The following is a 25,905-nucleotide window of genomic DNA, read 5'->3' as shown; positions in this document are numbered from 1 at the left end:
TATGTAACAGCTAATGAACAGATGATCTCCCTGTGGTAGTCAGCTGATAGGGAGGCTGCTGAAGGAATTCTCCCAGACAACACTGATGGTTATAGAGAGATTATGTAAGAATGAAATGCTTATAATTCACAGTTGAACACAGACTTTGCATTGCAGTGTTAATAAGTGATCGGTAGTCAAGATACAGTGCATTCTGTATCAACAATGTAGCCTGAGCTTACAGGGATGGGAGTACAATGTTTCGGAGTAAAATTAAAACTTTCAACCCATTACCCTGCACTCACCATTATTTTATGCTTGCCTATCAATGTGAAAGGCCGTCTGTCCTGCTTTATCTTTTATTTATCTAAAATGTATTATTGTGCCATTGTGAAGGAAAATATATGCTTCAACATTTGAACATTATGATTTCGAGCCTCGCCACCAGCTTTCAGTTGTGATTATTAAGTGCTGTTTGGTGCCACAGCCTGGATTACTGCTTAACATTATAAGAATGTGACAATCAGGGTATAAAGAACTGAAGTGCTGTAACTAGAATGTTGTACTCAGAATGTCGGGTGATTCCGGTATGTGTCGGTTCTTTCCGTACAGCTGCAGAAAATTACGTCACATTTGGTAAAAAAACGACAAACACCCATCTCAAAGAGCAGCCTCTCATCCTTCGTCGTCGATCCGCCTGGACAACCAGCAAGGTTACTTTGGAAGCTCTGTAGAAAACAGACCGAGGTATGGAACGTGCATGTATTTATGTTGCTCATTTTAAAACAGATGCAGTGCACACTGTGCTACAGCTCAGCTTTCCTAGATCCTTGTTCTGTAAATTCAATTTGTCGCTAGCTCGGTGGCTAACTTAACGTTAGCTAACCCAAGCTGCAGGCGTTCCCTGTATTGAATGATATTTACCGTACAGTTGGTAAAATAACGTTAGACAAGGGTTTCTAGTTCGCCTCTAAGATAAAGTAGCCAGTGGGTTAGATATTATCGAAATGTTAGCATTAGCCACCCTACTAAATGGCATTAGCTTGCACTGACATCCATCCATCCATCTGCGTTGTATTCAGACAATGGTTGTTTTAAACATTTATAAGACGGTGTTTGTAACATCGTCAGCTAGCGTAACTGTTAATGTGATGTTTCCGTCTTGAAAGTGCGCAGTTATTATTCTGGTTGTCTGGTTAAAATGTTGACGTTAGTGAACCTAACCCAGGGGTTTGACTTGAGCGGCTAGCTAACGTTAGTCCTCTAATTTACATGTAACTTACTGTAACGCTAACCAAATATGATTCACCAATATTCATTAAAATATGTCTTTCCTCATAGTTTGTATGTTATGTGGTTTCAATCAGTGAATAAAATTTCACTGAATGAAGAATGGCCAGGTTATGTAGGTGGCTAGTTAGCTTGTCGGCCATGGCTGAAAGGGAGCCGCCCAGTGCAGTTGAATACCTTTGGACATATGGACCCAGCTGTCACTCCTCTTATTACCCTGCATTTATTTAAATGCGGACAGTGCCACGGTTAATAATGTACACGTGTCCGTGGAGGACGGTTATTCTCAAATGCACTCTGTGAGACCGTTTTGACTACGTTATTGTCATTGGCTAGCGTTACATGCTTTTAAAGAGTGGACCAAGGATAAGAAAATACGCTGGTATTTCCAACAGAGCATGACGGAATATAATTTGCATAAATATTGTGTATAGTTTGCAGAAGTACGGTTGTGGATATTAAAAACAGCTGGAGATGTCATAACATGAAGGCGCTATCTCACACCTGCAACCTAATGTTACTGTCCCGGCAAGTGGCTTTGTCAGGGTGGTGCCAAGTTCTTCACATACCAGTTGCCCCAGCCCCTCCACTCAAGAGGAACTAAGATAGAAAGCTGCACCACACAGCCTGCAAGACAGAGGTTAAGCACCACAGGAATGAAAGGTGTACCACAGTAACTGCTGAGAGTTGCATCATTAACCATAAACACTGTTAAAGAGGAAATGTGTGTAGTCCTTTTATTAGCTTAAGAACATTATTTGATTCACACAGTGGTCATACAGAAACTGGTCATATATTAGAAAAAACATTTGAAAAGTTGACCTAAATGTGCGATTTGGTTTTTCCTCTGACCTCAACTGTAGGAAGCCCCTTAGCAGCCAAATGTAAAATGGCAGCAGTGGGAAAAGCAATCACCTAATGTCACTGTGATACAGAAACATGGGACAGCTTTTTGAGCTGTACCACCCAAAATACTTACCAGATACTCCCAGGGCAAATTATATGTCCATCTATGCTGCCTCATTTTAATTGGATTGTATTACAATCATCACTTGAATACAGGTCATATAAATATTGTTCTCTGACTTATGGCTGACATAGACCCCGGATGATTATTTAGAAGACTCTGAACCACTTCATTTCCTTTTCTTCTGTGTCTCTAGTTCCCTAGTTACAGCTGGGTACACTGTAACATGCCTGTTGAACGGGCATGTTTTACTATTATTGTATAATTTTTCAATAAATATTTAATTACTTGGCTGAATAGCTGAACTGAGGCATCAGGAAATGTACATCACTTAGCTATCACAACATTTAGTACACTCCATCTCACATAATGGTGTTAAAAGGCCATTCATGGAGGGTGGGGTCAGTCTTTCCTGCATGGTCATTTCTGCAGGCATTTGTAATCCACCTCTTTGTTTTGCTGTTAAGTAATATTGATAACTTATTCAAATATAGATGTTGCTATATACCAAGACCGCTGTCAATTAAAACCTACATATTGCTTTTCCTTAAACTCCCTCTTAATCTGTACAGCCTACACATCTTTTTCATGACTGTGACCCAAATAGAAAATAGGCCTCCTTGTCTCCAGGGCTGTCAGGTTTGGGGTTGGGCCTGCACGTACAGTACAGCCTGGTAACTCATTGTCATTCTGCTGCTAGCATGAACTACTTTCCAGACATGATGAGAATCTGTTTGTATGGAAGACTCAGGTTGTTTCCATCGCAAGTGTCCAGTGATTGTTGATTGCATTGAGTGCTGAAACATTATCATTAACTTCAAACTTAATGCTTCCTGTAAGAGCATCTTGTTATTGTGACTGCGCACTGTTATTGATTGTGTGATCAATGTTATGCCCTACACAGATTAGCCTACACAGATACACAGCATGTCAACCTTTACTAAACCCAAACTCAAGGTAACATCCATGTTTGTCTTACTGCGTGCTTCTGTGTGTGTGTGTTTGTATCTGTCTGTTAGTTTGTATAGAAAAGAAGATTCGGTCAGTTGTGATTTGTTTTGCTGAGTAAAGGGTTGGGGGAGAGCTGGAGGGAGGGGTAGGAGGTACAGAGCAGAGAGACGCATGGGCTGGGCTACATCTTGGCTTGCTCTTTTGTACAGCATAGTCACTGCAGGTGCAATGCGTCTGTCTGTGCTGCGGAGTAGATGAGACTTTGCTTCCTCAGTCACTTTCGGATTGTTAAGGAGTGTGCTACAGATGGACATGCTGCTGCAGACTATGATTTTGCCACAGATGTAGCCTTCTGATCAGCCGCAACGCAAGAAAACTAGAGGATCCACACTAGAAAAATCTGGTGTGTGTATCATTTAGGTTTTGCACTATTTGTCTTACTTTCAGCTTAGCTCAGTCTGTATGAAAATGGAATGTTTGATTTGAATGTCGTGAGGTTTTGGTAAATGGGTGGTGATTTGAATTGTGTTACTGTTGGCCGTGATTTATGCTGAGCCAGGACTGTCCTGGTTTAACAATGAATAACTCTGGTCTCACACATCATCAGTATGGTTCAGTAAGTTCATTTTTACTGCATGTCTTTTGTTGTTGTGGTATTCTTTGCATGAAAATGAAGTGTGATCTTGCCTTGAAATAGATGAACGTGTTGGCAAAAAGTCTGACACAGCGTTCAGTCCTTCAGAAAACATTGGTTGGAGATTGGTTTGCAAACTCATTGATGCCTGCAAGTTGTCAGCCTAGGAGAAGTGAAAGGCTAGTTTAACTGACTGGACAGGAGCTTCTGTCAATACTCTTATATTAATCATGTTTGCCAGGGCTACTGCTATTTCATAGAATGTTTTTACTGCAGATTCTATTTAGGTAAACTACATTTCAGAGACAGAGAGAAGTGAGGGTGTAGGCTTCTTGTGTGTCTGAGTGTAGGGAGAAGACAAATCCGAGGAAGCAAAGCGTATTTAACATGTTATTATAATAATGTTACTGTGAACCTCTTCAGATGTGTCTACTTTGAAAAACCCATTCCTTGGTAAGGTCTCCATCTTGTTGTAAAGCAAAGGGCAGTAAGTGGCAGGTACAAAGTTCAGTTCAATGAAAAGGAAGAGACGTGTTGTTGCTGTTAGGTCATCGTCTTCATCCTAGCCTCATGAGACGCTCCCATTTCCTGCAAATTCCTTTAACTTCCATCCTCCCAGTATGGCGTCAGTATGACCCCTATTCATAACAGATGGTTCACCATAGTAACTGGGAGTTGCTAAGTGAACGACTTTATTTGAATCAGTCAGAGTTCCTTGAGTAATTGTTTCAGCCCTACAACTTCTGTAGCCACGTTAGCTGAGGGAGTACTTATATGCCTCCATACAGAAGGACTTTTTGGCCAGAAAGGTGCTAATAGTGACAGTGACTGGGCCTTTGCTGTTTCCATTCTGTATCTGTAAAAGTGGAAAATGGGACTTTGGGAGGGCGTTGATCTTTAGTGTCACATGCAGCTGGCACAGTTCCCACACATTACATTTTAAATTTTCCTGTAGGAAATGGAAGAAAGGGAGTAGGCCTAAGGGTTATATGACTGCAGTCATCAATGGAATCGTAGCTGACGCAGTACTGCTGGGTAATATCAGTGTGTGGGTGTATGGTGTTTGCGGAGAGAGCAGAACCCCCCCTCCCCAGAGGCAGCAGTGAGGTGAAGAGAGGGAATAGCTGTTATCTACTGATACAAGATGGGAGGAAGTGCTATCAGCAGTTGCAAGGCTGTATTTAGGGGCGTCGGAGAGCTGTTAGCAGCAAATGTTTACAGAGACATCTGCTGCAGCCATGTCAGTGAGCTGCTGTGGAATGATGTTAGCGCTCCCCCTTCTGAGTTTTGGGAAGATTTGGAGCCCTAAATGTCCTCAGTCACCATTGTCTTTTCTATATGTTAACACTTGACTAAGTATCAGAATTCGATTCATTCGATGCGATAACATTTGGAAAAACTAGACGAGTCACACGATTATCATCATATTTTACAATTATCATTTTATCTCCTTTCAGACGAGAGTCTGTTGTTCATAAAAGTTCATTTACACCTGGCATTAAAATGCCTTTTGGGTGATGGATTGCAATCGGATAGTGCTAGAATCCCAAGGTCTTATTTAAACCAGTTAGTAATTATCAAATGGAGGTAAGAGGGTAACCCTGGGATGGAAAAGCTAGAGGAAGTGTCATCTACATTTGTGTCCTTGGCTGACATCGCTGTGCAGAATGAGGCTACGCTCTGTTAAATCCCTGAGATGATTTAAGCTTTCTGTGAACTGGGACAGGTTAGCGGATGGGGGAGGGTTGCTGGCTTTTGGTTTTTCACTTTGTTCAGGCATTGTGTTGATGAATTAGTCAGTTTACAGTATATTCAGTTATACTATATTGTTGCATGTTTAAGTGTGTGTATGTGTCTGCTCACTGGGATTGATTGTCTGGAAAGCTAATGGTACGTCTGGGGACCAAAGCATCTCTGTCCTCTGGCTCTGGTTAAAAAGCCAACTGCACTGCTGACTCCACTAATCCTCCCATTGAGTGTAGACATGGACCAGGAGACTGTCTCTCTCACTGTCTGCAGCATCAACAAAAACCCATGTTTGTCTACATTTAAGCCTGTCAGACTACCCCCTTGCCCCCCCACCCCTGCACTCAGCTTGGATATCAGCTATTGTGCTTGGAGTTTGGTTGACCTTGGTTAGACAGATCAATATCTGCCTCTCTTCCTCTTTGTGTCTGTTGGTGGGCACAGAAACAAATAATGAATTCTACGTTAACGCTGTGGTACATCTAAATTTCTCACTCGTCCAAACAGTCAGATAACCACAGGGTGAAAAGTGCAATCTGCTGAAACGACCAACAGTCACACCTTGATTAGTTTCACTGATAATTGCTTTCATTTAGAATGAGTTTTTGTTTCATGTCTTCAGACTGTGCAGCTCATGCTATTGGTTGCCCTATCCCTGGAAATTTAACTGGTGTGGATGCCTGTTCAAGATCACGCTTTGTCATGTTTCAACAAGGTTGCTAGCTAGAGATTACCCACAGTTTGAGGCTATACTGGCCATGGGGCCAGAGGCACAGTGGATAAAGAAGCTGACTGCAGCGATCCCATTGTGTAATGAAGCCTGGTTACTGTTCACATGCATGTGGAATGTCCGCCCCCACCCCTGTTTGGCATTTTACTATTGGTTGCTCAGCTTGAGACAGGATGGGGTTTTTGTTTAGGCAGACAGCCCTGTTTATATATCCTGCCAAGGTTCTTCTAAAAGAGAAGTTGTAGGAGTTAAGGATCCTGGAGACAGCTGGGTAGCTTCTATGAATGGTACGGTATCTGAGAACAATTTCAAAAAAGGGAGACTTGAGTGTAACTTTGACAAAAGCCCACATAGTTATAGCAGTCAGTTTGAATATCATGAGATATGCACAAACCTATTCAAATAGACACAGCAGCAGGAGATGGTTACTGTTCTAGACTAGATGGTTTGTCTGAACTTTCCTTTTTTTAGTCAGTATTAAATAATGTCAATATTTGGGTGACCTGAGTAGGTAAAATGTCATCCAGAAAAATTCAAGCTTTGTACTTTATTACAGATGATGATTTTTTTTTTTTATTATTATTATTAATAAAAAATATCTTTAATTTAACAGTAGTTTAATTGCTAGTAGTTTAAGACTTACTCATGAGTCTTTGGAGTCGGCTGGGTCAGGAAATAGAGCAGGTCATCCACTAACAAGAAGGTTGGTGTTTCAATTCCCAGCTCCTCCAGTCTGCATGCCACTCAGCTAAGTCACAACTGTTGTCTGCCACCTCTTACACACTCATATGTTTCTACATTCTGGCTCTTTAAAAATAGTACATAGGCTAAGATGCTACACAGTGCTATCTGTCTTTGCTGTCTACCAGCAATGGCTAACCAAATCAGAATCAGCTTTATTGCCCGGTATGTGTACACATATGAGGAACTGACTCACAATGTGCTTACTTACACAATAATAAAATCAAACACAGACTACAGTATAGATAACACATAAATACACACTATAAACAAGAACAAAACTGACAGATTGAGACAATAGTGCAATGAGCAGAGTGCAAAAGATGCAGGAGTAAATTATTATTATTGTTATGTATATGTCGGAGGTGGATGTGATATACAGGTGCACATACATGTACACAGTGTGATGGAGCATTGTACAAAGGATGTTGGAATAAAGTATTATGTGCAGGTGTTATTTCCATGAGGTAGTTGGATTTGGTATACAGTATATACAATATGAACAGCTCTGAAATAGAGAATGATGAATAAAAAGTGTTAGCCAGTAAACAGGAGTTACTGGGTTATTGCACAGGAATTGTTCCTGACACTGTGAGTCAGAAATCAGCTGTTCATCAGAGTGATGGCTTGTGGGAAGAAACTGTTCCTGAGTCTGTTGGTTTTGGTGTACAGTGCTCTGTAGCGCCTACCAGAGGGGAGGAGCTGGAACAGGTTGTGTCCGGGGTGAGATGGATCTGCAGTGATGTTTCCTGCTCGTTTCCTGACTCTGGAAATGTATAAGTCCTGAATGGAGGGCAGGTTGGCACCGATGATCTTTTCTGCAGTCCTGACTGTCCGTTGTAGTCTGCTCCTGTCCTTTTTGGTGGCAGATCCAAACAAGACAGTGATGGAGGTGCAGAGGACAGACTGGATGATGGCTGTGCAGAACTGGATCAGCAGCTCCTTAGGCAGGTTGAGCTTCGTGAGCTGATGCAGGAAGTACATCTGCTGCTGGGCCTTCTTGATGATGGTGTCCATGTTGGGCTCCCACTTCAGGTCCTGGGATATAGTGGATCCCAGAAACCTGAAGGATTCCAAAGCAGACACAGGGCTGTTTATAATGGTGATGGGGGGCAGAGTGGGGGGGCTCCTCCTGAAGTACACGATCATTTCCACAGTTTTGAGCGTGTTAAGCTCCAGGTTGTTCTGACCGCACCAGAGAGCCAGTAAATAATGTGTGCTTGAGCAAGATGCTGATCCCCCAAATTTTAATATTGCAAAAGAGGATGTGTGTGAATGTGACATGTAGTGTGAAGTGCTTTGAGTGGTCAGAGGCACTATGTAAGTACAGTTCATTTCCATTTACATCTTATCTATGGTGTGTTTCCAGAAAATGGACACCACAGGAGTCAAAGTGCTGGAGACAGCTGATGACATCCAAGAGCGCCGGCAGCAGGTGCTGGACCGCTACCGGCGTTTTAAGGAGCTGTCGATTATGCGCAGGCAGAAGCTGGAGGACTCTTACCGCTTTCAGTTCTTCCGCCGTGATGCAGATGAGTTGGAAAAGTGGATCCAGGAAAAACTGCAGATCGCCTCTGATGAGAACTACAAGGACCCCTCAAACCTGCAGGTTTGTCAGGCTGGCTTTTATGTTTCTCTGTGTTCAATATTTGAAGCATTTGAAATATTGGTTGAACCTTTGAATGACCCTTCACTGTGATATTGATGATTTTTTTCTCATTTCTATATATTTATTTAAGCTTTTTTTTAATAAATGATGTCTACACAGGGTAAGCTGCAGAAACATCAGGCCTTTGAAGCTGAAGTTCAGGCCAACGCTGGGGCCATTATCAAACTGGATGATACTGGAAACCTTATGATCACCGAGGGCCACTTCGCCTCTGAGACCATTCGAGTAAGGCACACAGTGATGGAAATCTAATCCCTCTAATATGCATATTTCCTGAATATCTTATCCTCTGTTAACCTGCACCACCTGATTCAGTCCTACACGCCTTACCGGACACAACAGAGACCCATAGTTACAAGTGTCAATATGGCTGAGTATATACAAGTAGGTGTAGACGTCATCCACAGCAGGGCGATGTGTGACTCTTGAGTGCTGTGAAAATTCTTCCAGATCCAGCTCTTTGCAACAAGCTATCTCTTCTTGTCATTCTGTTGTTAGGAAACAAACTTTATTGCATGTATTGTGTTTCGTATGGGTCAGGTCACAAAGGAATAGAGTTTTTTGCTTAATAATTTGTTTTATGTGGATTCAGAAGAATATTTAACTTATTGTCATATTTCCTTGGACCATCCTCTCCTTTTTGCTATGATGTCTTTTTAAAAAAAATCCTTCCCCTCCCCTTCTGTGCACTAGACTCGTCTTGAGGAGCTGCATCGCCTATGGGACCTCCTGCTGCAGAGAACCAAGGAGAAGGGCATGCGTCTCCTACAGGCCCAGAAATTGGTCCAGTACCTGCGTGAATGTGAAGATGCCCTGGACTGGATCAGTGACAAGGTCTAACAAATGCATTTAAAAACATGAGTTATCCTTATTAAAAAGAAGTGGTGAATGAAGTTAAAGGTTAAAGCCTGCCAGAGGCTAATGATACCAATTAATTTGAATGAGGAATGAAAACCGATCAGGCTGTATGAACAATCCTAAATTTGACTGAATTGAGGTTATCCAGTTCAGTTGTTAGTAGGAGGCATAAAATGGTGCCTGTTGCTCAGTGTGTGCCACCTTAAATGACAATTTGACTTTATGATTAGGAAAGACTGTATTCAAACCCCGTAAATGAAATATAATGATTCATAAACAATTTTTTATAGCTTTAAAGCAGACTAAATTGTTTACATAAAAGCACTTTGATTATGTGCTCAATGCTGTCTGCTTCCACCTATAGGAGGCCATGGCCACCTCTGAGGAGCTAGGCCAGGACCTGGAGCATGTGGAGGTCCTGCAGAAGAAGTTCGAGGAGTTCCAGACAGACCTGGCTGCCCATGAGGAACGTGTGAATGAGGTGAATCAGCTGGCAGCCAAGCTGACCCAGGAGGCCCATCCCGAGGCTGAGCTCATAGTGCGCAAGCAGGACGAGGTCAACGCAGCCTGGCAGCGCCTGAAGGGCCTGGCCCAGCAGAGGCAGGGCAAGCTGTTTGGGGCTGCTGAGGTGCAGCGTTTCAACAGGTAAACAACACCTTGTGGACATCTTGGCTCAGTGTGTGTCCTGATTGTATTATAAGCAATCAATAATTTTTCCGTTGAAATAAGGACATTTACTATCTTTGGTGATTTTAACACGTTCTAGTAAGAAATGGTGTAAATACAAACCTGTGTGTTTGACCTCAACTACAGGGATGTGGATGAGACCATCAGTTGGATCAAGGAAAAGGAGCAGCTGATGGCCTCTGATGACTTTGGCCGTGATCTGGCCAGTGTGCAGGCTCTACTTCGCAAACACGAGGGTCTGGAGAGAGACCTGGCTGCACTGGAAGACAAGGCAAGTAGATGCTTTACAGACTATCCACATATATACAGGACAGCCATGAAGTTAAAAACTTGGTATTCTAATTTCTTATTATCTCCACTTTTTCTTCTCTTTAAATCAGGTAAACACACTGGGTGGTGATGCAGAGCGCCTGCAGCAGACACATCCCCAAAATGCTTCCCAGATCCATCTGAAGAAGGACGAACTCATCACCAACTGGGAACAGATTCGCACCCTGGCCGCTGAGCGCCACGCCCGCCTGAACGACTCCTATCGGTAAAATGCCAGCCACAGCTTGGTGATATCTGTCAGTACACTGTTTGCTGAGCCACATTGCTTTTATGTGTATGATGCATCAAAAATGCTGCATAAAAAAAGCTCAGCTCAGTTTCAGTATACAGGGCATCTAGGACCGGACTAGAATGCCACTCAGTTAAACATTCTCCCCAGAAGTCTGCTCACTCCTGCCCTCTTGTGACAATCTCTTTTAGGCTGCAGCGTTTCACTGCCGACTTTAGGGATCTGACCAGCTGGGTGACAGAGATGAAAGCCCTGATCAATGCAGACGAACTGGCCAATGATGTGGCTGGAGCTGAGGCTCTGCTAGACCGCCACCAGGAACATAAGGTAAAACAACACACCAGGTCACAGCATCTTGGAATTTACAAAATCTACAAGAACACTTACTTCACACATTAATAAAAGAAAGGTTACTAAATGTTCTTTTGTGTTTACCAGGGAGAGATTGATGCCCATGAGGACAGTTTTAGATCCACTGATGAAGCTGGCCAGGCCTTGCTCAATACAGGACACTACGCCTCTGAAGAGGTCAAGGAAAAGGTAGGACTGTGACAGCATCCACATTGCACTTTCTTTCCTTTGTGTGATGTTATCTTACTCTGTCTATACCATCCTAATGGTGTGTTGTATTGTGTGCAGCTGGGCATCCTTACTGAAGAGAAGGAGTCTCTGCTGGAGTTGTGGGAGGTTCGCAGGCAGCAGTATGAGCAGTGCATGGACCTGCAGCTCTTCTACAGGGACACTGAGCAAGTTGACAATTGGATGAGCAAACAAGAGGTAACCTGAGACACCAGCTGATAACAGTACCTTTCTCCAGGAAAGAGTTACCCATGAGTGTATTGTCAAGTAGATGCTCCAGTTTTGAATGTATGTTCACTTTATAGGCTTTCCTCTTGAATGAAGACCTTGGTGACTCACTGGACAGTGTAGAGGCACTGCTGAAGAAACATGAGGACTTTGAGAAGTCACTTAGTGCCCAGGAAGAGAAGATCACTGTAAGTTACTCCATTTTTTCCACTTAATTCACATCCCACCTTCCTTTGAGCAAGAATATCATTCCTACCTCTTGGAATCAATCAGGTTGTAGATTGCAGTTGTCTCTGGAGTTACGAAATAGTATACAGTTTGAATCTCTTTGTCTTGTACATCTCCAGGCCCTGGATGAGTTTGCTACGAAACTAATCCAGAACAACCACTATGCCAAAGAGGACGTGGCTACCCGCAGAGATGCTGTGAGTACCACAATCTGCTTCTTCAACTTCCCTTAAATCAAATGTATAAACCACCTCACCTGTGAGCACTGAATGCTAAAGCAACTCTCGAGATTTTGTCAATTCTCTCAAAAGCAACATGTCTTCTCTTGTTTTGCACATTTACAGCTGCTCAGCCGCCGCAACGCGCTGCATGAGCGTGCTCAGTCTCGTCGCGCTGCCTTGGAGGACTCTTTCCACCTGCAGCAGTTCTTACGGGACTCTGATGAGCTCAAGAGCTGGATCAATGAGAAGATGAAGACCGCCACGGATGAGGCCTACAAGGTAACTCATCACAGAGATGGAGATATTGTGCAATGTGTCCTCCATTTGAAATGTGTTTTTTTTTTTTTTTTTTTTTTTTTTTTACATCCACATGTTATGCCCACTGTTTCTAAACTTCTCAGTCTTTAATTTTGTGCCTCTGCTCTCTTGACAATAGGACCCCTCCAACCTGCAGGGCAAGGTGCAGAAACACCAGGCTTTTGAAGCTGAGCTGTCAGCCAATCAGAGCCGCATTGATGCCCTGCAGAAGTCTGGCCAGGAGCTGCTGGATGGAAAGCATTACGCCTCCACTGAGATGGCTGGCCGCATGGAGGAGGTCAGCTCCCAGTGGAAGAAACTGCTGGAAGCCACCGAGCTCAAAGGTACTGGCTGGGGAAAAGTTTGGATCGACCAGTTTTTCAATGAACTGAAGATAATGCGGCTGTTATATGGATAGATCTGATTTATTCCAAGTAAAGAGTTATGTGAAATCTTCAAATATAGCACTGTTATTTTTCAAGAGAGAGTTTGCAGTTCATTCCATTGTAAAAGTTATATAGTACCTGAAAGTAGTTCTTCTAAATTAGCGTGTGCATATGAGATTCTGTAGTTATTGGACTGTGTACTGTAGTTACAAGATTTCAAAGAGAAAGGAGATGTGATGTACTTTTGAAGCTTGAACAGTAGAGCTTTATCCATAAATATGAGATTGTTTTTCCTTTTAATAAGGAAGCCTGTCCAGCTTTGTAGTACAGAGCTGTAACTGCTGAATTAATGACAATCAGATGTAGCCATAAAAGTTGACTGAACTGAGTTTTACAGTTTAGAAAAGACAACATTAAATTATATACAGAAAGTTAGATTATTCATGTTTGGGCGAATGGTAATGAATCTTGAATGACAGTCTGCTCTAAAGTGTTTATGACTCTATAAGAATGCCATTGACACCACTTTTTTTATTGAAATTATAGTCAAAGACACAGGATGTAGGGAATACCACTTACTTGGTCTGATTTCAGATATCTGGAAAGTATCAAAGCAGACTGAACATGATTCTGGGTTAGAGTGGAACCAGGGTGACATAAAATCATCTGCATAAAAATGGGTGTTGAAGTAGGGATGCAACGATTATAGATTTTGTTGTTACGATTATTGAGAGAAATAATCACGGTTTCACAATTATTATGCATTAATTTCACAACACTAGTAATGCCTTAAGTTGATTTTTAATATTTAATGACATTAACAATTATATTTCTATAATGCATAAGTATTATTAATATAAGGGGAATATTAAGTTTTCTTGTTATAAAGGAGGGGAATAAACTGAACTGTCATCAACTCTCATCCATACATATGTTTTAGTAAAAATGATAGAAAGAAATTGAGTGCAGTGTTAACTGAAATGCATTTCATTGGTAGCCTATAGTCCTGAAAGTCTAGAAGCTCCTAATGTTTTACACCTGGTAACATTTACTGAAGACAAATGATGTAACGTCAAATATTCAGTGACTGAAGGTCTTGAGAGGACTACGTTCTGTCTTCCATAAAGGCCCTTTCAGAAAAGAAGCCATTTGAACTGCGTGGAAATTCAACTGCTTTGATCGTTGCGTGTGTGCGAGTTCGCCTTGCGGTGCACGTTGCTCGATGCAGCCACAAACCACCCTGGCGCGGCGCAAGCCAACAAAATAATGGGCCTCATAGCGCAGCGGGTCTGTTGCGGTGGGTCTGAAAGGTTACACCTGCTTTGTTTGTTTACGTTGCACTGAAAGCTCGACTCTCACCGCTATGGCATTTATTGTAAGTGATGGAGTGTTATTTAATTCCTTACCTATTTGCTACGTTATTCAGTATACTGTATTAGGCCTACCTTTACTTGGGCATGCAAAGCTGGGTGGAGATCCTGCAGGTGCTGCATCAAGTTTAATGTAGTTATTCGCTCCTTTAGCAGGAGCCTTTTAACGGCAAGTTTTTGAACAGGGGATCCATCATCATCAGTACCGCCCTTGTCAGACTTGGTCTATCCAAAATGCTCCCACACTGCCGACTTCAGCCTTTGGTGGAAATAAAGCTTCACAGTTTGGTCCCTCTGCCATAGTTTAGCCATTGTACAGCAGACTCTGATAAGCACGACACTTAAGCTGGTGCACCGCTCCTGTAACTTTATTTTCGTTTTGTGCAACTTGCCACAGTTTCATTCTGTGCAACAGAAACACTCGGTGTAGCGGCACCTTTACGATTAATTAACCGTGACGTTTTAAAGCGTGGTTAATTGTAAAATCTGGTAATCGCTGCATCCCTATGTTGAAGTACTACTGAATAGGAGGATAATGTTGTTTGTGTATAATGTCAAAAGCAATGGATCAAGCAAAGACAGTCTGAGCTGAGTTGTGATTGTAAATCTGACACTTTATTTTAGGCATCAAGCTCCGTGAGGCCAACCAGCAGCAGCAGTTTAACAGGAATGTAGAGGACATTGAGCTGTGGCTGTATGAGGTTGAGGGCCATCTGGCTTCAGATGACTATGGAAAAGACCTGACCAGTGTCCAGAACCTGCAGAAGAAACATGCACTGCTGGAGGCTGATGTGGCTGCTCACCAGGTACACAATGTCTGACCTACTGTACATCATGAACGTATACCTGATACCAGTTGATGCTAGTGTTTTTCGTACACATGTATAAATTCTTCTCTCTCAGGATCGCATTGATGGCATAACAATCCAGGCTCGCCAATTCCAAGAAGCAGGACACTTTGACGCTGAGAACATCCGCAAGAAACAGGAGGCTTTAGTGGTGCGTTATGAAGCCCTGCGTGAGCCCATGGCCGCACGCAAGCAGAAACTGTCGGACTCTCTGAGGCTTCAACAGCTGTTCAGAGATATGGAGGATGAGGAGACTTGGATCCGTGAGAAAGAGCCCATCGCTGCCTCTACTAACCGAGGTAAAACTAAGCGTATTCAACATCAAGGCCTCTATATTACACTGTACTATAAAATTCAAGGGCATAATCAAAAATATATAGTGTGCTTCAACTTGTCAGTTTTACATAAACTGTGAACTTGGCAGATGTTTCACTTGAAGCCACCCTCAGATATTTCAGATGATTGAAGTTCTAAAAGAGGTCTGTTGTGGTGTTTTCCACAGGCAAAGACCTGATTGGTGTCCAGAACCTGCTGAAGAAGCACCAGGCCCTGCAGGCTGAGATCACCGGGCATGAGCCTCGTATTAAGGCTGTCACCCAGAAAGGAGAGGCCATGGTGGAGGAAGGTATTCATTTAAATTCCAAGCTTTGTTTGGTATCTTCTGTGAGATGTTTGTGACCTTTTTAAGCAATTGAAATACTGTCCCAGCGTTCAAAAAGCTGATCATGCATGTGTGGGGTTCCCAGGGCATTTTGCTGGGGAAGAAGTGAAAGTTAAGCTGGCTGAACTGCATGGCCGCTGGGACACACTGAAGGCTAAGGCCTCTCAGAGGAGACAGGATCTGGAGGACTCCCTGCAGGCCCAGCAGTACTTTGCTGATGCCAATGAGGCCGAGTCTTGGATGAGGGAGAAGGAGCCCATCGTGGGGAGCCCAGACTATGGCAAAGATGAGGACTCTGCTGAGGTACATGAACAGTAAAGCTATTTTTTTTTTGACGCCATTATCAATTTGTAATCTTCTTTCTATTTAGGTATAAAGTGTACAGTTACATGTAGTGCACTAAGTTCTTGTATCCATTTGTGACAAATGCAGTTGTGATGAATAGTTTGTCTTCTGCAGGCTCTGCTGAAGAAGCATGAGGCCCTGATGTCTGACCTGAGCGCGTATGGCAGCAGCATCCAGGCCCTGAAGGAACAGGCCCAGTCCTGCAGGGTAAAGCCCCAATACCTCTTCACACCTCTACCTAACTCTGTACATGTGCTCGACTTCACGAGAGCGGGTTTTTAATTCTCAATAAAGCCTCTGATTGCTAGACTGTTTGGAATTGTCAGATAATCAACGTTTCCTCAGTTTCAACAGTTAGCTCAAATCACCAGTGACTCAAAATGTTTGTTTACTGAACAGCAACAAGTGGCACCAACAGATGATGAGACAGGAAAGGAGCTGGTCCTGGCCTTGTACGACTACCAAGAGAAGAGTCCCCGTGAAGTTACCATGAAGAAGGGGGACATCCTCACCCTACTCAACAGCACCAACAAGGTACAGATAAAACCAGCTCAGTGTGCTATAGACTGTCAGTCTGACTGCACAGTGGACTTCAGGCTGAAACGAACCTGACCAGCTTGAATAAATTTTGTATTAGAGACAATCTGATGTTACTGTAAATAAAATTATTCAGGGATTATATTAATGTAAAATTTGAACCTATTTAATCAGTCACCGTAATTATCAGTAATCACATTCAATAGCCATTTAAATATAAGAATTCTGTGCAACTATTGTATGACAATTACACAAGACCGATCATGGAGGCCACTTAAAACAAAGCTGTCCCATATATTTTCTAGCTTTTCTACCTGTCTGTGGCACTCAGCTTCAAGACAATTGGTTCCTAATAGAGATGGTAATCTTAAAATACAGTTCATCAAAATACTGTATACTGTCATTTAAAAAAAAAAAAAAAAAAAATGGGTTCAATAATTTCCCAGAGCAGGTAGTTGTTTTTTTTTTTTTAAGAGTAAGTAGTGCATTTGTTAAGGACTATTTTCAGCTGTGGATTAATCAACGTTTGGTGCTCCAATGATATGAATATACAATGATGTATATAGGGCATCAGGACAGTGTATGTGGGACAATTTTAATAGTGTTTGGAAAACAGTGGAGTTCTGTAGCACAGAGGCAGAAGATGTCAGGCTTTGGGTACTTGGACAATACTTGGAAAAAAAGGAATATATACAGTAGAATGTCAATCAGAAATATCCTGTCGACACGAAACATTTCGAAAATGTCTCCAGTACCACTTACTGATGTTTCTCCCTCTGCTCCCTGCTGCAGGATTGGTGGAAGGTGGAGGTGAACGATCGCCAGGGCTTTGTTCCTGCTGCTTATGTGAAGAAGCTGGACCCCACCCAGTCCTCTTCCAGGGAAAACCTGCTGGATGAACATGGTAGCATTGCACTGCGCCAAGACCAGATTGAGAATCAGTAAGAAAACCCAACTTCTTCAATTCTGCAGAGGAATGTAGTTTACTAACTAACCTCTCCTTTCCTACTAGATTTATTGAACTATTGCTTTAAGTGTTCAGTCTTTTCTCTGCTCTTTAACCTTTCCTTACTTCCATTAATTCATATTTTCTGCTCAGTTTTTAACACTAATGACCTAGCCCCTGGCCTCTTTCTCTGTTTCCTCTGCTGTCCTCTCGCTGTATTTAACAACTTAATCTTGTCTTGCTGTGCGTTCACCTTGCCTTGCCACTGAGCAGGCTTGTCACCAAGGAGGCCTGCAGCGTGTCTGTGCGCATGAAGCAGGTGGAAGAGCTGTGAGTAGGAACCAGTGTCCCTCTGCGTGTTCTTGTGATCGTGATACCACTACATATCATCAGCAGTTTTCCATTCCACCCAACCCCAAAAACCCTCATGTTGTGTGACACTGTGTCTACTTCACCCTCATCTTCTATTCAGTACAGGGATAGAAGTACCTTTTGATGCACACCTTTCAAATCCCTCTCATCCCAGGCTTGCCTATGGATGTTAATTTCTGATTTTCTGCAATGTCATAAGCCATTCTGTTCCTCTTCTTTGATTCATTTTTGTATAGGTTATGTTGTTGAAATTATCATTCATTGTCATTATGACATTCTGCTGATCCTCCAAGTTGGCTCCAAGATTCATGATTGAAATCTGCTGGGTTATGCAGTGACCTAAGATTATTTTGTTGTAACGTATAGATGGACATATAGACAAACCCTAAATGTAAAATGCATATGATATAAAGTATCTCTCAAAAGTGAGTACACCCCTCACATTATTGTAAATATTTGATTATATGTTTTCATGTGACAACACTGAAGAAATGCCACTTTGCTACAATGTAAAGTTGTTTTTTATTCAAGCAACAGCATGTTACTGCTATAGGAGTGATTCCACACTTCAGAACCATCAGAGCAACTGCAGCAGAGAAACAGTGATCACAAGCAATAAATACAAATTCCTTACAAGAGCAGATTATCCATCAATCATTTGGAATCTTAAATAAGCCACGGTATACGAGGGATGATGCACTTCTGAAGACGCATGAAATGATTTGATTAGATTCTGTGGTTGCAACCCTTTCAAGGTATGGTACTCTTTTGGAGCTGGGAGAGAAGCGCAAGGACATGCTGGAGAAGAGCTGCAAGAAGTTCATGTTGTTCCGCGAGGCCAATGAGCTCCAGCAGTGGATCAACGAGAAGGAGGGCGCCCTCACTAATGAAGAGGTCGGCTCTGACCTGGAGCAGGTCGAGGTCCTGCAGAAGAAGTTTGATGACTTCCAGAAGGTAATTTACACTCGTTTTTTTTTAAAAACATTTTCTTCTACAGAGAGTCGAAGTCAGGACGTTCATGGGTCCACTAGCTTCTGGAGCTCAATGAAATCTGTCAGCATTTCTTTCTTCAGGCGTTCTTCAGAAACGCCATCCACTACAACACGTACAATTCAAAGTTGAAATCCATTAAATTAATAAAATTCAGTAAAGCTTTTCTGACATTGTTTCCTGAGCTGGCCCCAACTCCTCCGCTCGCCCACTACACGCTTGGCTACTGATTGCATTTGTTGAGATTGTTTATACATGTAGTGTCTCACAGAACATGTTTGTTCCTTTGTTTGATCCAGGACCTGAAGGCCAATGAGTCTCGTCTGAGGGACATCAACAAAGTGGCGTCTGAGCTGGAGTCTGAAGGTCTCATGGCTGAGGAGGCCACCATGGTTCAGGCTCAGGTCAGTTCTACCTCCCTGGCTTAACTGTATGAGCCGTCTTCCATGTTTTAGCTGTAATTTAATGGAGATCATGTGTTTGTTTTTTTTCCCATTTGCAGCAACAAGAGCTGCTTGCTGCTGCTCCTGGCAAAGTTGTAATCCTTTTTGTATTTTGCAAATATTTTGCTTGATATATATGAAATATTTCAAAGATCACATCAATAATATGTATCCTTACCAGTATCATACCTTATTTCTTGCACAGGATGAAGCTGATTCCAAGACTGCATCTCCATGGAAGGTAAGCATCATCTAACTGTTTAAACTGTCTCCAGAAAATACATTCAGTTGATTTTATGTATTTTTAGACAAAATGCATCAGCTGCAAAGATTTGACAGCCTGTCAATCTTGATCTGATACTGGAACGGTGCATGTTCAGCATTGGGCTGATGTTTGATACTGGTGTGTCACTTCTGGAATTTACTGCAGTCATGTTCACAAAGACATTTTCTGTCCTCATGGAATACAATTAGACATTGATGAGACAACCGGGGACCATGGCAACACTCGAGCCTTTTTCAATATCCCTTGGATTTTAAATAATATCTCAAGATGTCTGAATCATTGAAGTATTTTGGTTGATTGATCATAATTCTGTGTTTGAGGCTGGCTCTGGTCTAGCCATGGTTGCAGTGCTTACTATGTCCTGATTGGTGTAAAGTCTTGGTTGGTCTTATTTAGAAGAAGACAAAGACCAACCCTGAGAGTTTCCATCACACGCTTGACTGGTGGGGTGTTTTTCTGTTTTTGTCCTCCTCCCTTTCCCCCCTCCTTTCTGCCGTGTTTTATTCACCTTTGATATAGAATATACGCTTGGCTGTTCAAACAACGGCTAACTTTAATACTATCAAGGTAAGCTTAATTGGTCCACCCCAACCTCTTTTTGAATCCTTCCCCTGTCCTGCATTGTGTTCCCCCATGGTCATGGTTTCTTTCCATCTGTCTCTCCCTGTTGTCTGAAACCTGACTCTAGTTTTAGTAGTGTACAGATTTGTCTTTTTCCCCATGGCATTTGTTTGACCTATTATCCATTTTAGCAACAGTAATATGAATGATTGTTGCCACAAAGCACAAGTTATTTCTTTGTTGTGTCTGTTATTTCCTTTGTCCCCATACTGTCTGTGTCCATCCATTGTCTACCGCGCATCCAGTCCTGTGCATCTCATCCTCATCATACACTTGCCTTTGTCCATCCCTGTCTGTGTCTATCAAACACACTATGCAAGTTAGCACATGTCTAGCATGCATTTGTATTTGCATGATTTAGTTCACATACTGTACTGCCAATCACTGCAAAAGTTAACACTCATACTGTAAGAAATAAGCTGCTAAGGGCTGAGCAAACTCTGAAGAGTGTAGAGTGCTGTCTAATGTAGATTGTTTTCTGTGTAGGAGCTGAATAATCGCTGGCGGTCTCTGCAGCAGCTGGCTGAAGACAGGAGCAATATGCTAGGCAGTGCCCACGAGGTGCAACGATTCCATAGGTACGAACCAAAGACTGTAGGAATACACACTTTTGGAAGCCCCAGTTTGTGTTTAAACCTCCATTTTTATCTTTTGACAGTTACCTAAGTCATTCAATTCAAATTTGGGCTACTTCCAGACCTCTGAATTTCCTTCATCTCTCCAGGTTGTTTAGTGATCACATGCTTGTGTTGTTGTTCTCATTGACAGCTGTTTCTGTCAGCTGGAGAAAGAATTGAACAGCCAGAGCTTTTTTAGGCAGCATTAACAATGTGCACGTCATCTTTACAAATAACCTATATAGGGCATCCGCGGTGAAGTAATTTCCACCACGGCAATATGTTGGTAGGTTGTGTAGCAGAATGGCTGTCCACAACTAACCAATGTAGTAACGTTATAACTAAATTTCCACAGAAAGCAAAATAAAAAACAGCTGCAGGCTTCCGGCACATTACGCTCCTTAGTTAGTGAGATTCAAATGAGGCTTACTGTCCACAGTTTCTCTGGACTGTCCCTCAGGATCACAGCGTTTCATCACTCAAAGTTTGTAGTCGGGTCACGTACAGCCCACGGCGATCCATCCTTGAACCGTTAGAGAGCTCGTTACGGTTGTGGAACTTTTGAAGCACTCTTTTATTAATTTAACCCGCCCTGAAGTGCACAGTATGAACATTGCGGTTGTTGCGGTGCTTGCCATCCTCCGAGGTAGGATTGATAGATGGTGGCTTCATTTACCACAGTGATGAAGAGAAGGCCTTAATTTCTATTTTCTCACTGTTCCCCAGTTAATGCAAACTCAGACTTACTCATGCATACTTGTTGTCAAGGTATTTGTACAATATCTATTTCCACCACACTTATTCCATCAGTACAGTCACATTAGGTGGTCCACTTTAGGCTTGGATTGTATCAAGGTATATGGTATACCAGTGTATTAAGAAATCCAAAAAATCAAAAAATACTGTCCCTCCCCGTTCTATTCAACTAATATGATATAATATGGAGATGCTGTATTGGGGTTAGGATTGAGCAGTATGTTAAAATTTGCCTCTGATTGACTTTGCCTAATGATTAGGTTTCTCTCACTGAAATAACAGGACATTTTTGCTGTTCGCCTGTCTTCAGCAAATAAGATTGAATTAATTAAGCCGAAATCATTTCGCCTAATGCAGTCCATTTGTTAACCGTGACATTATCTCTCCATTGTTTTATTATAGCTCACCGCTGTATTTTACGACCTCTGTCAGATGAGAACTGTGACATCTTATATATTTACTTTTTAATTCAATTCACAACGTGGCATAACGTGACAAGAATGTATGGACGTCATGCTTTTTTTTAATTTAACACACACATGCAAAAAAGTAAGCTGTCATCACAGGACTATACTTTTGGAAAGACTTTTGCAGACTACCTAATGGACAAATGACTACTATATGACAGCATGAAATACAGCAAATTACTGCTGAATGAAGAGAATGTTGTTGATATTATAATAATTAATAATTATAATAATAATAATAATACAGCTTGTGTCAACTATATCTATGGGACAGATCGTTCTCTCACTTCTACTGAACAAAATATTCAACTCGTCCCACCAAAAGAGCAGCTAACATGAACACAATATCAGCATGAATAAATGAAGTAAAACAAAATGGCAAAATCTAATTGTGAGTATAATGGTAAAATGTAAGACAGCTAACATTAGCTACTATAGGCTGCTGGTCATGCCAGACCAAGCAAGGCTGGAGCAGCTAAACCCCTGTGTGTAATGAACAGAGCTAGAGTGTGTTTTATTGCTTACGAATTCAACTTTTCATTTGCAAGAGGACGAATGTGTTATAGTTGACCAAAGTTGTGTTTGTACCTCCTCAGGGATGCTGATGAAACTAAAGAGTGGATTGAGGAGAAGAACCAGGCCCTAAACACTGACAACTACGGTCATGACTTGGCCAGTGTCCAGGCTCTGCAGCGCAAACACGAAGGCTTTGAGAGAGACCTGGCTGCCCTTGGTGATAAGGTCAGATTGTCTTTCAGTCATTTATATTAGATTGCAGCTGATAAACAGAATAGTTGTGTCAGTCTCTGATTTTGCTGTTTCGGTGTGCTAGCTTAAACTGGTTTGATTTTTTTATGTGAACCCACTGAACTGGAACTTGTTCTTCTGAGATGTTCTGGCCAATTATAAAGAGACAGAAAGCAGCTTTCAGCAACGACAACCTCGGGCTGTCACTACTACACTGTTTGCAGCATAGCAGAGTACGCATCACAGCTGAGCAGGCAGTGGTGCGGAGTCGAGCAGTGTCTCCGCAGGAAGTTGCTAGTTTACAACTAGTTTGTGAAATCCATTGCTGGAACGTTCATAAACAATGATCTCACCATTTTCCCTTTTCAGAATAACTCTTAACACAGTCCTGTCACTGACCACCGTCCACATCTGTTTGCTATGTTAGCAAGGCAGCTAGCCAGCTATAGTTTGTCAGTAATGTAGCAGATACAAACTCTCATTTTGATCTGCTCCTGTTTGCCCTGTTAGTTACTGCATTGCGCTGTTAATACAAACTCAACTCAACACTTTCTGTATCTGTTTCAAAATAAAAGCTCTCTTGCATTTCAGTGGACAGAATCTTCATTTCTAAAAGGGATACTTGGGGAGTTTTGAAGTGGGGCTGTATGAGGCACTCTCCATTGTTGCTGTATTACCTGCATTAGATGGCGGTCAGTATTTTCCCCAGTTTAGAGAAACGGTTGGCTAAAACATGTTCGCTGCTGACCCTGCTTAGCTTCTGTGCCAATGCAACTCTCTTTCTCTAAACTGGGAACGCACTGACTGCCATCTACTCCAACTATCCCTTTAACAATGCTCTTAGTGTGAGACATTTGCAGGAATGTGTTGTGGAAAACTCACTCACTTGCATCTCCTCATTCATGGACTGCAGAGTCCTGCGGAGTCACATGTGACACCTAGTGGTAAAATCTGGTATACCGGTTTGGTGTTTGGCACTGATGTTTCACACTAATTTAGTTTGAAAATGTTTACATCTGCCCAACTCTAATATACAACCAAATCTCTGGCTGAAAATAGAATTTGTCTTGAGGCTTTTACTAATTTTTCCTGCTCCCCTGCCCAGGTGAACTCTCTTGGGGAGACAGCGGAGCGTCTGATCCAGTCCCACCCTGAGGCAGTGGATGACATCCAGGAGAAATGCACTGAGCTGAACACTGCCTGGAGCAGCCTGGTGGGTCGTGCTGACCAGCGCAAAGACAAGCTTGGCAACTCCCATGACCTGCAGCGCTTCCTCTCTGACTTCAGGTGAGGAGAGAATAGCTGGTGGATGCCACTGGATCAGATTTGTTGTTTTGGTGAAGAGAGAAATTTAAGATAAGTCTGATTTCTTTTTGCTGTAACTCCTCTGTACACAGAGATCTGATGTCCTGGATAAATGGCATCCGGGGGCTGGTGTCCTCAGAGGAGCTGGCCAAAGATGTGACCGGAGCCGAGGCCCTTCTGGAAAGACACCAGGTACTGAACTACTCCCTTCTGTTTCTGTACAACATTGCAGACATCGGTGCAGGTTTTTGCCCATCTAACACTACCCATCTATTTTTCTTTTTCCATCCTACAGGAACACCGCACAGAGATTGATGCTCGTGCTGGTACCTTCCAGGCCTTTGAACAGTTTGGTCAGCAGTTGCTGGTGCGAGGCCATTATGCTAGTCCTGAGATTCAGCAAAAACTGGAGGCTCTAGACCGTGAGCGTGCTGACCTGGAGAAGGCCTGGGTGCAGCGTCGCATGATGTTGGACCAGTGCCTCGAGCTCCAGGTAGTGTTGAGCAATGACATGACCAACTAGAAATGATTATTATATCGTCACTGACCACTGCCTTTGTTTTCTGACTGAGTGTTGTTTGTCCCGCTGCAGCTCTTCAACAGGGACTGTGAGCAGGCCGAGAACTGGATGGCAGCTCGTGAAGCCTTCCTCGCCAGTGACGACAAGGGTGACTCCCTGGACAGTGTTGAGGCCCTCATCAAGAAACATGAAGACTTTGACAAGGCCATTAACGTGCAGGTCAGATGTTTTGAAGTGAAAGCTTTTAAAACTGACAGGTGGTTCTGTTCTGGAAATGATTAAATGTCGCCCTGCTGTACAGGAGGAGAAGATTGCTGCTCTGCAGTCCTTTGCTGACCAGCTGATTGGAGCTGACCATTACGCCAAACCTGAGATCTACAGTCGCCGCAATGAAGTCCTGGACAGGTTGGAAACATTTAGATGTTTTTAATATTTATCTATGAATCTTATAAAGCGCACCAATCCAAGGGAGAACACGGTCCAAAGATGCATAGCAGCCAGATGATATGGGTAATCTGGCAGCTATGCCTCAACTTCCAAAATATATTTGGCAACCAATTTTAGCATCTTGTAGAGAAACGGAGAGAGAAAGATGTTATTTGGTATTACATTAGAAGACTCGGACACAGTTGGTGCTTTACCAGCACTGACAGACCAGGTAAAGCAACAGTGAACACACCTGGTTAGTGCTGATGTCATTTAGTACAACGTTGGTTTCTCGATAGCTTACATCATTAACAACAAGCCTTCTCCACATACAGCTCACCTGCTGCTGTGAAAAGTCGTGTGTGGAAAAAATTCCAAAATGTGAGGGAGTGAGAGACATAGAGAGGCGGGGCAAGCCGGTGTGTGCGCGCAGCATAAACTGTATAAAGGAAGTGGATGTAGCCACCTTGATATCACCCACTGGTTTGTGGACTACTGTTTTGAAACCTTGAGTTTAGCATTTTGGCTGTTGCCATCTTGTTTTTTTGGTACCAGAATTGACTGATTGGAGCTAGTTAGCGTAGTTAGCTAGGTCAACCTGTTTGTCTTTATCAACTTCCTCTCAAACAGAACTGCGTGTAAGTTTACCTAAATGTATTCAAAGCTTACTTTCAATCAGCTGCTCTCTTACAGATCCTACATACTTAAAGTGATCTCACCCTCAGATATCTTTCCCTGATAGCAGTAATGTAGATCATTTTCACAGCAGCTGGAATGTCATTTTGTATATGTACTGTTTATAAGGAATAAAAGAGGCCCTAATGTGGAGCCTTGGGGAACCCCACATGTTAAGGTTCTGACTCATACACGACACACTTCTTCCTGACTTATGTCCAAA

The 25,905-nt window shown here is 42.5% G+C and overlaps 1 protein-coding gene across 7 annotated transcripts in view; it reads left to right on the top strand.

Moving 5' to 3' along the window:
- The first annotated feature begins 572 nt into the window (after positions 1-572).
- The window catches only part of sptan1 (spectrin alpha, non-erythrocytic 1), a 36,701-nt gene continuing 11,368 nt past the window's right edge, over positions 573-25,905 (top strand). For 2 of the 7 annotated variants that reach the window (XM_038733903.1, XM_038733901.1), the window contains exons 1-34: positions 573-726; positions 8,408-8,647; positions 8,807-8,932; positions 9,401-9,541; positions 9,930-10,210; positions 10,379-10,523; positions 10,633-10,787; positions 11,003-11,138; positions 11,250-11,351; positions 11,451-11,588; positions 11,696-11,806; positions 11,966-12,043; positions 12,191-12,346; positions 12,504-12,708; positions 14,745-14,926; positions 15,024-15,267; positions 15,471-15,593; positions 15,715-15,932; positions 16,089-16,181; positions 16,374-16,508; positions 17,304-17,452; positions 17,731-17,787; positions 18,585-18,783; positions 19,119-19,223; positions 19,322-19,357; positions 19,468-19,503; positions 20,068-20,115; positions 20,656-20,747; positions 22,606-22,750; positions 23,862-24,043; positions 24,154-24,253; positions 24,357-24,554; positions 24,654-24,800; positions 24,883-24,986. In XM_038733903.1, coding sequence (XP_038589831.1) covers positions 8,411-8,647; positions 8,807-8,932; positions 9,401-9,541; positions 9,930-10,210; positions 10,379-10,523; positions 10,633-10,787; positions 11,003-11,138; positions 11,250-11,351; positions 11,451-11,588; positions 11,696-11,806; positions 11,966-12,043; positions 12,191-12,346; positions 12,504-12,708; positions 14,745-14,926; positions 15,024-15,267; positions 15,471-15,593; positions 15,715-15,932; positions 16,089-16,181; positions 16,374-16,508; positions 17,304-17,452; positions 17,731-17,787; positions 18,585-18,783; positions 19,119-19,223; positions 19,322-19,357; positions 19,468-19,503; positions 20,068-20,115; positions 20,656-20,747; positions 22,606-22,750; positions 23,862-24,043; positions 24,154-24,253; positions 24,357-24,554; positions 24,654-24,800; positions 24,883-24,986 — 4,604 coding nt within the window. In that variant the 5' untranslated portion in view covers positions 573-726; positions 8,408-8,410. The remainder of the gene's footprint in view (positions 727-8,407; positions 8,648-8,806; positions 8,933-9,400; positions 9,542-9,929; positions 10,211-10,378; positions 10,524-10,632; positions 10,788-11,002; positions 11,139-11,249; positions 11,352-11,450; positions 11,589-11,695; positions 11,807-11,965; positions 12,044-12,190; positions 12,347-12,503; positions 12,709-14,744; positions 14,927-15,023; positions 15,268-15,470; positions 15,594-15,714; positions 15,933-16,088; positions 16,182-16,373; positions 16,509-17,303; positions 17,453-17,730; positions 17,788-18,584; positions 18,784-19,118; positions 19,224-19,321; positions 19,358-19,467; positions 19,504-20,067; positions 20,116-20,655; positions 20,748-22,605; positions 22,751-23,861; positions 24,044-24,153; positions 24,254-24,356; positions 24,555-24,653; positions 24,801-24,882; positions 24,987-25,905) is intronic. The other 5 variants (XM_038733907.1, XM_038733906.1, XM_038733902.1 and 2 more) reach the window with 4 other exon arrangements.

Source organism: Micropterus salmoides, unplaced genomic scaffold (assembly GCF_014851395.1).
Source record: "Micropterus salmoides isolate LMB-PRFRI ecotype aquatic unplaced genomic scaffold, ASM1485139v1 Ms_hic_scaffold_20, whole genome shotgun sequence".
Classification (NCBI taxonomy): domain Eukaryota; kingdom Metazoa; phylum Chordata; class Actinopteri; order Centrarchiformes; family Centrarchidae; genus Micropterus; species Micropterus salmoides.
Note: the sequence above shows the minus strand (reverse complement) of the source record. Positions and strands in the feature narration are given on the sequence as shown.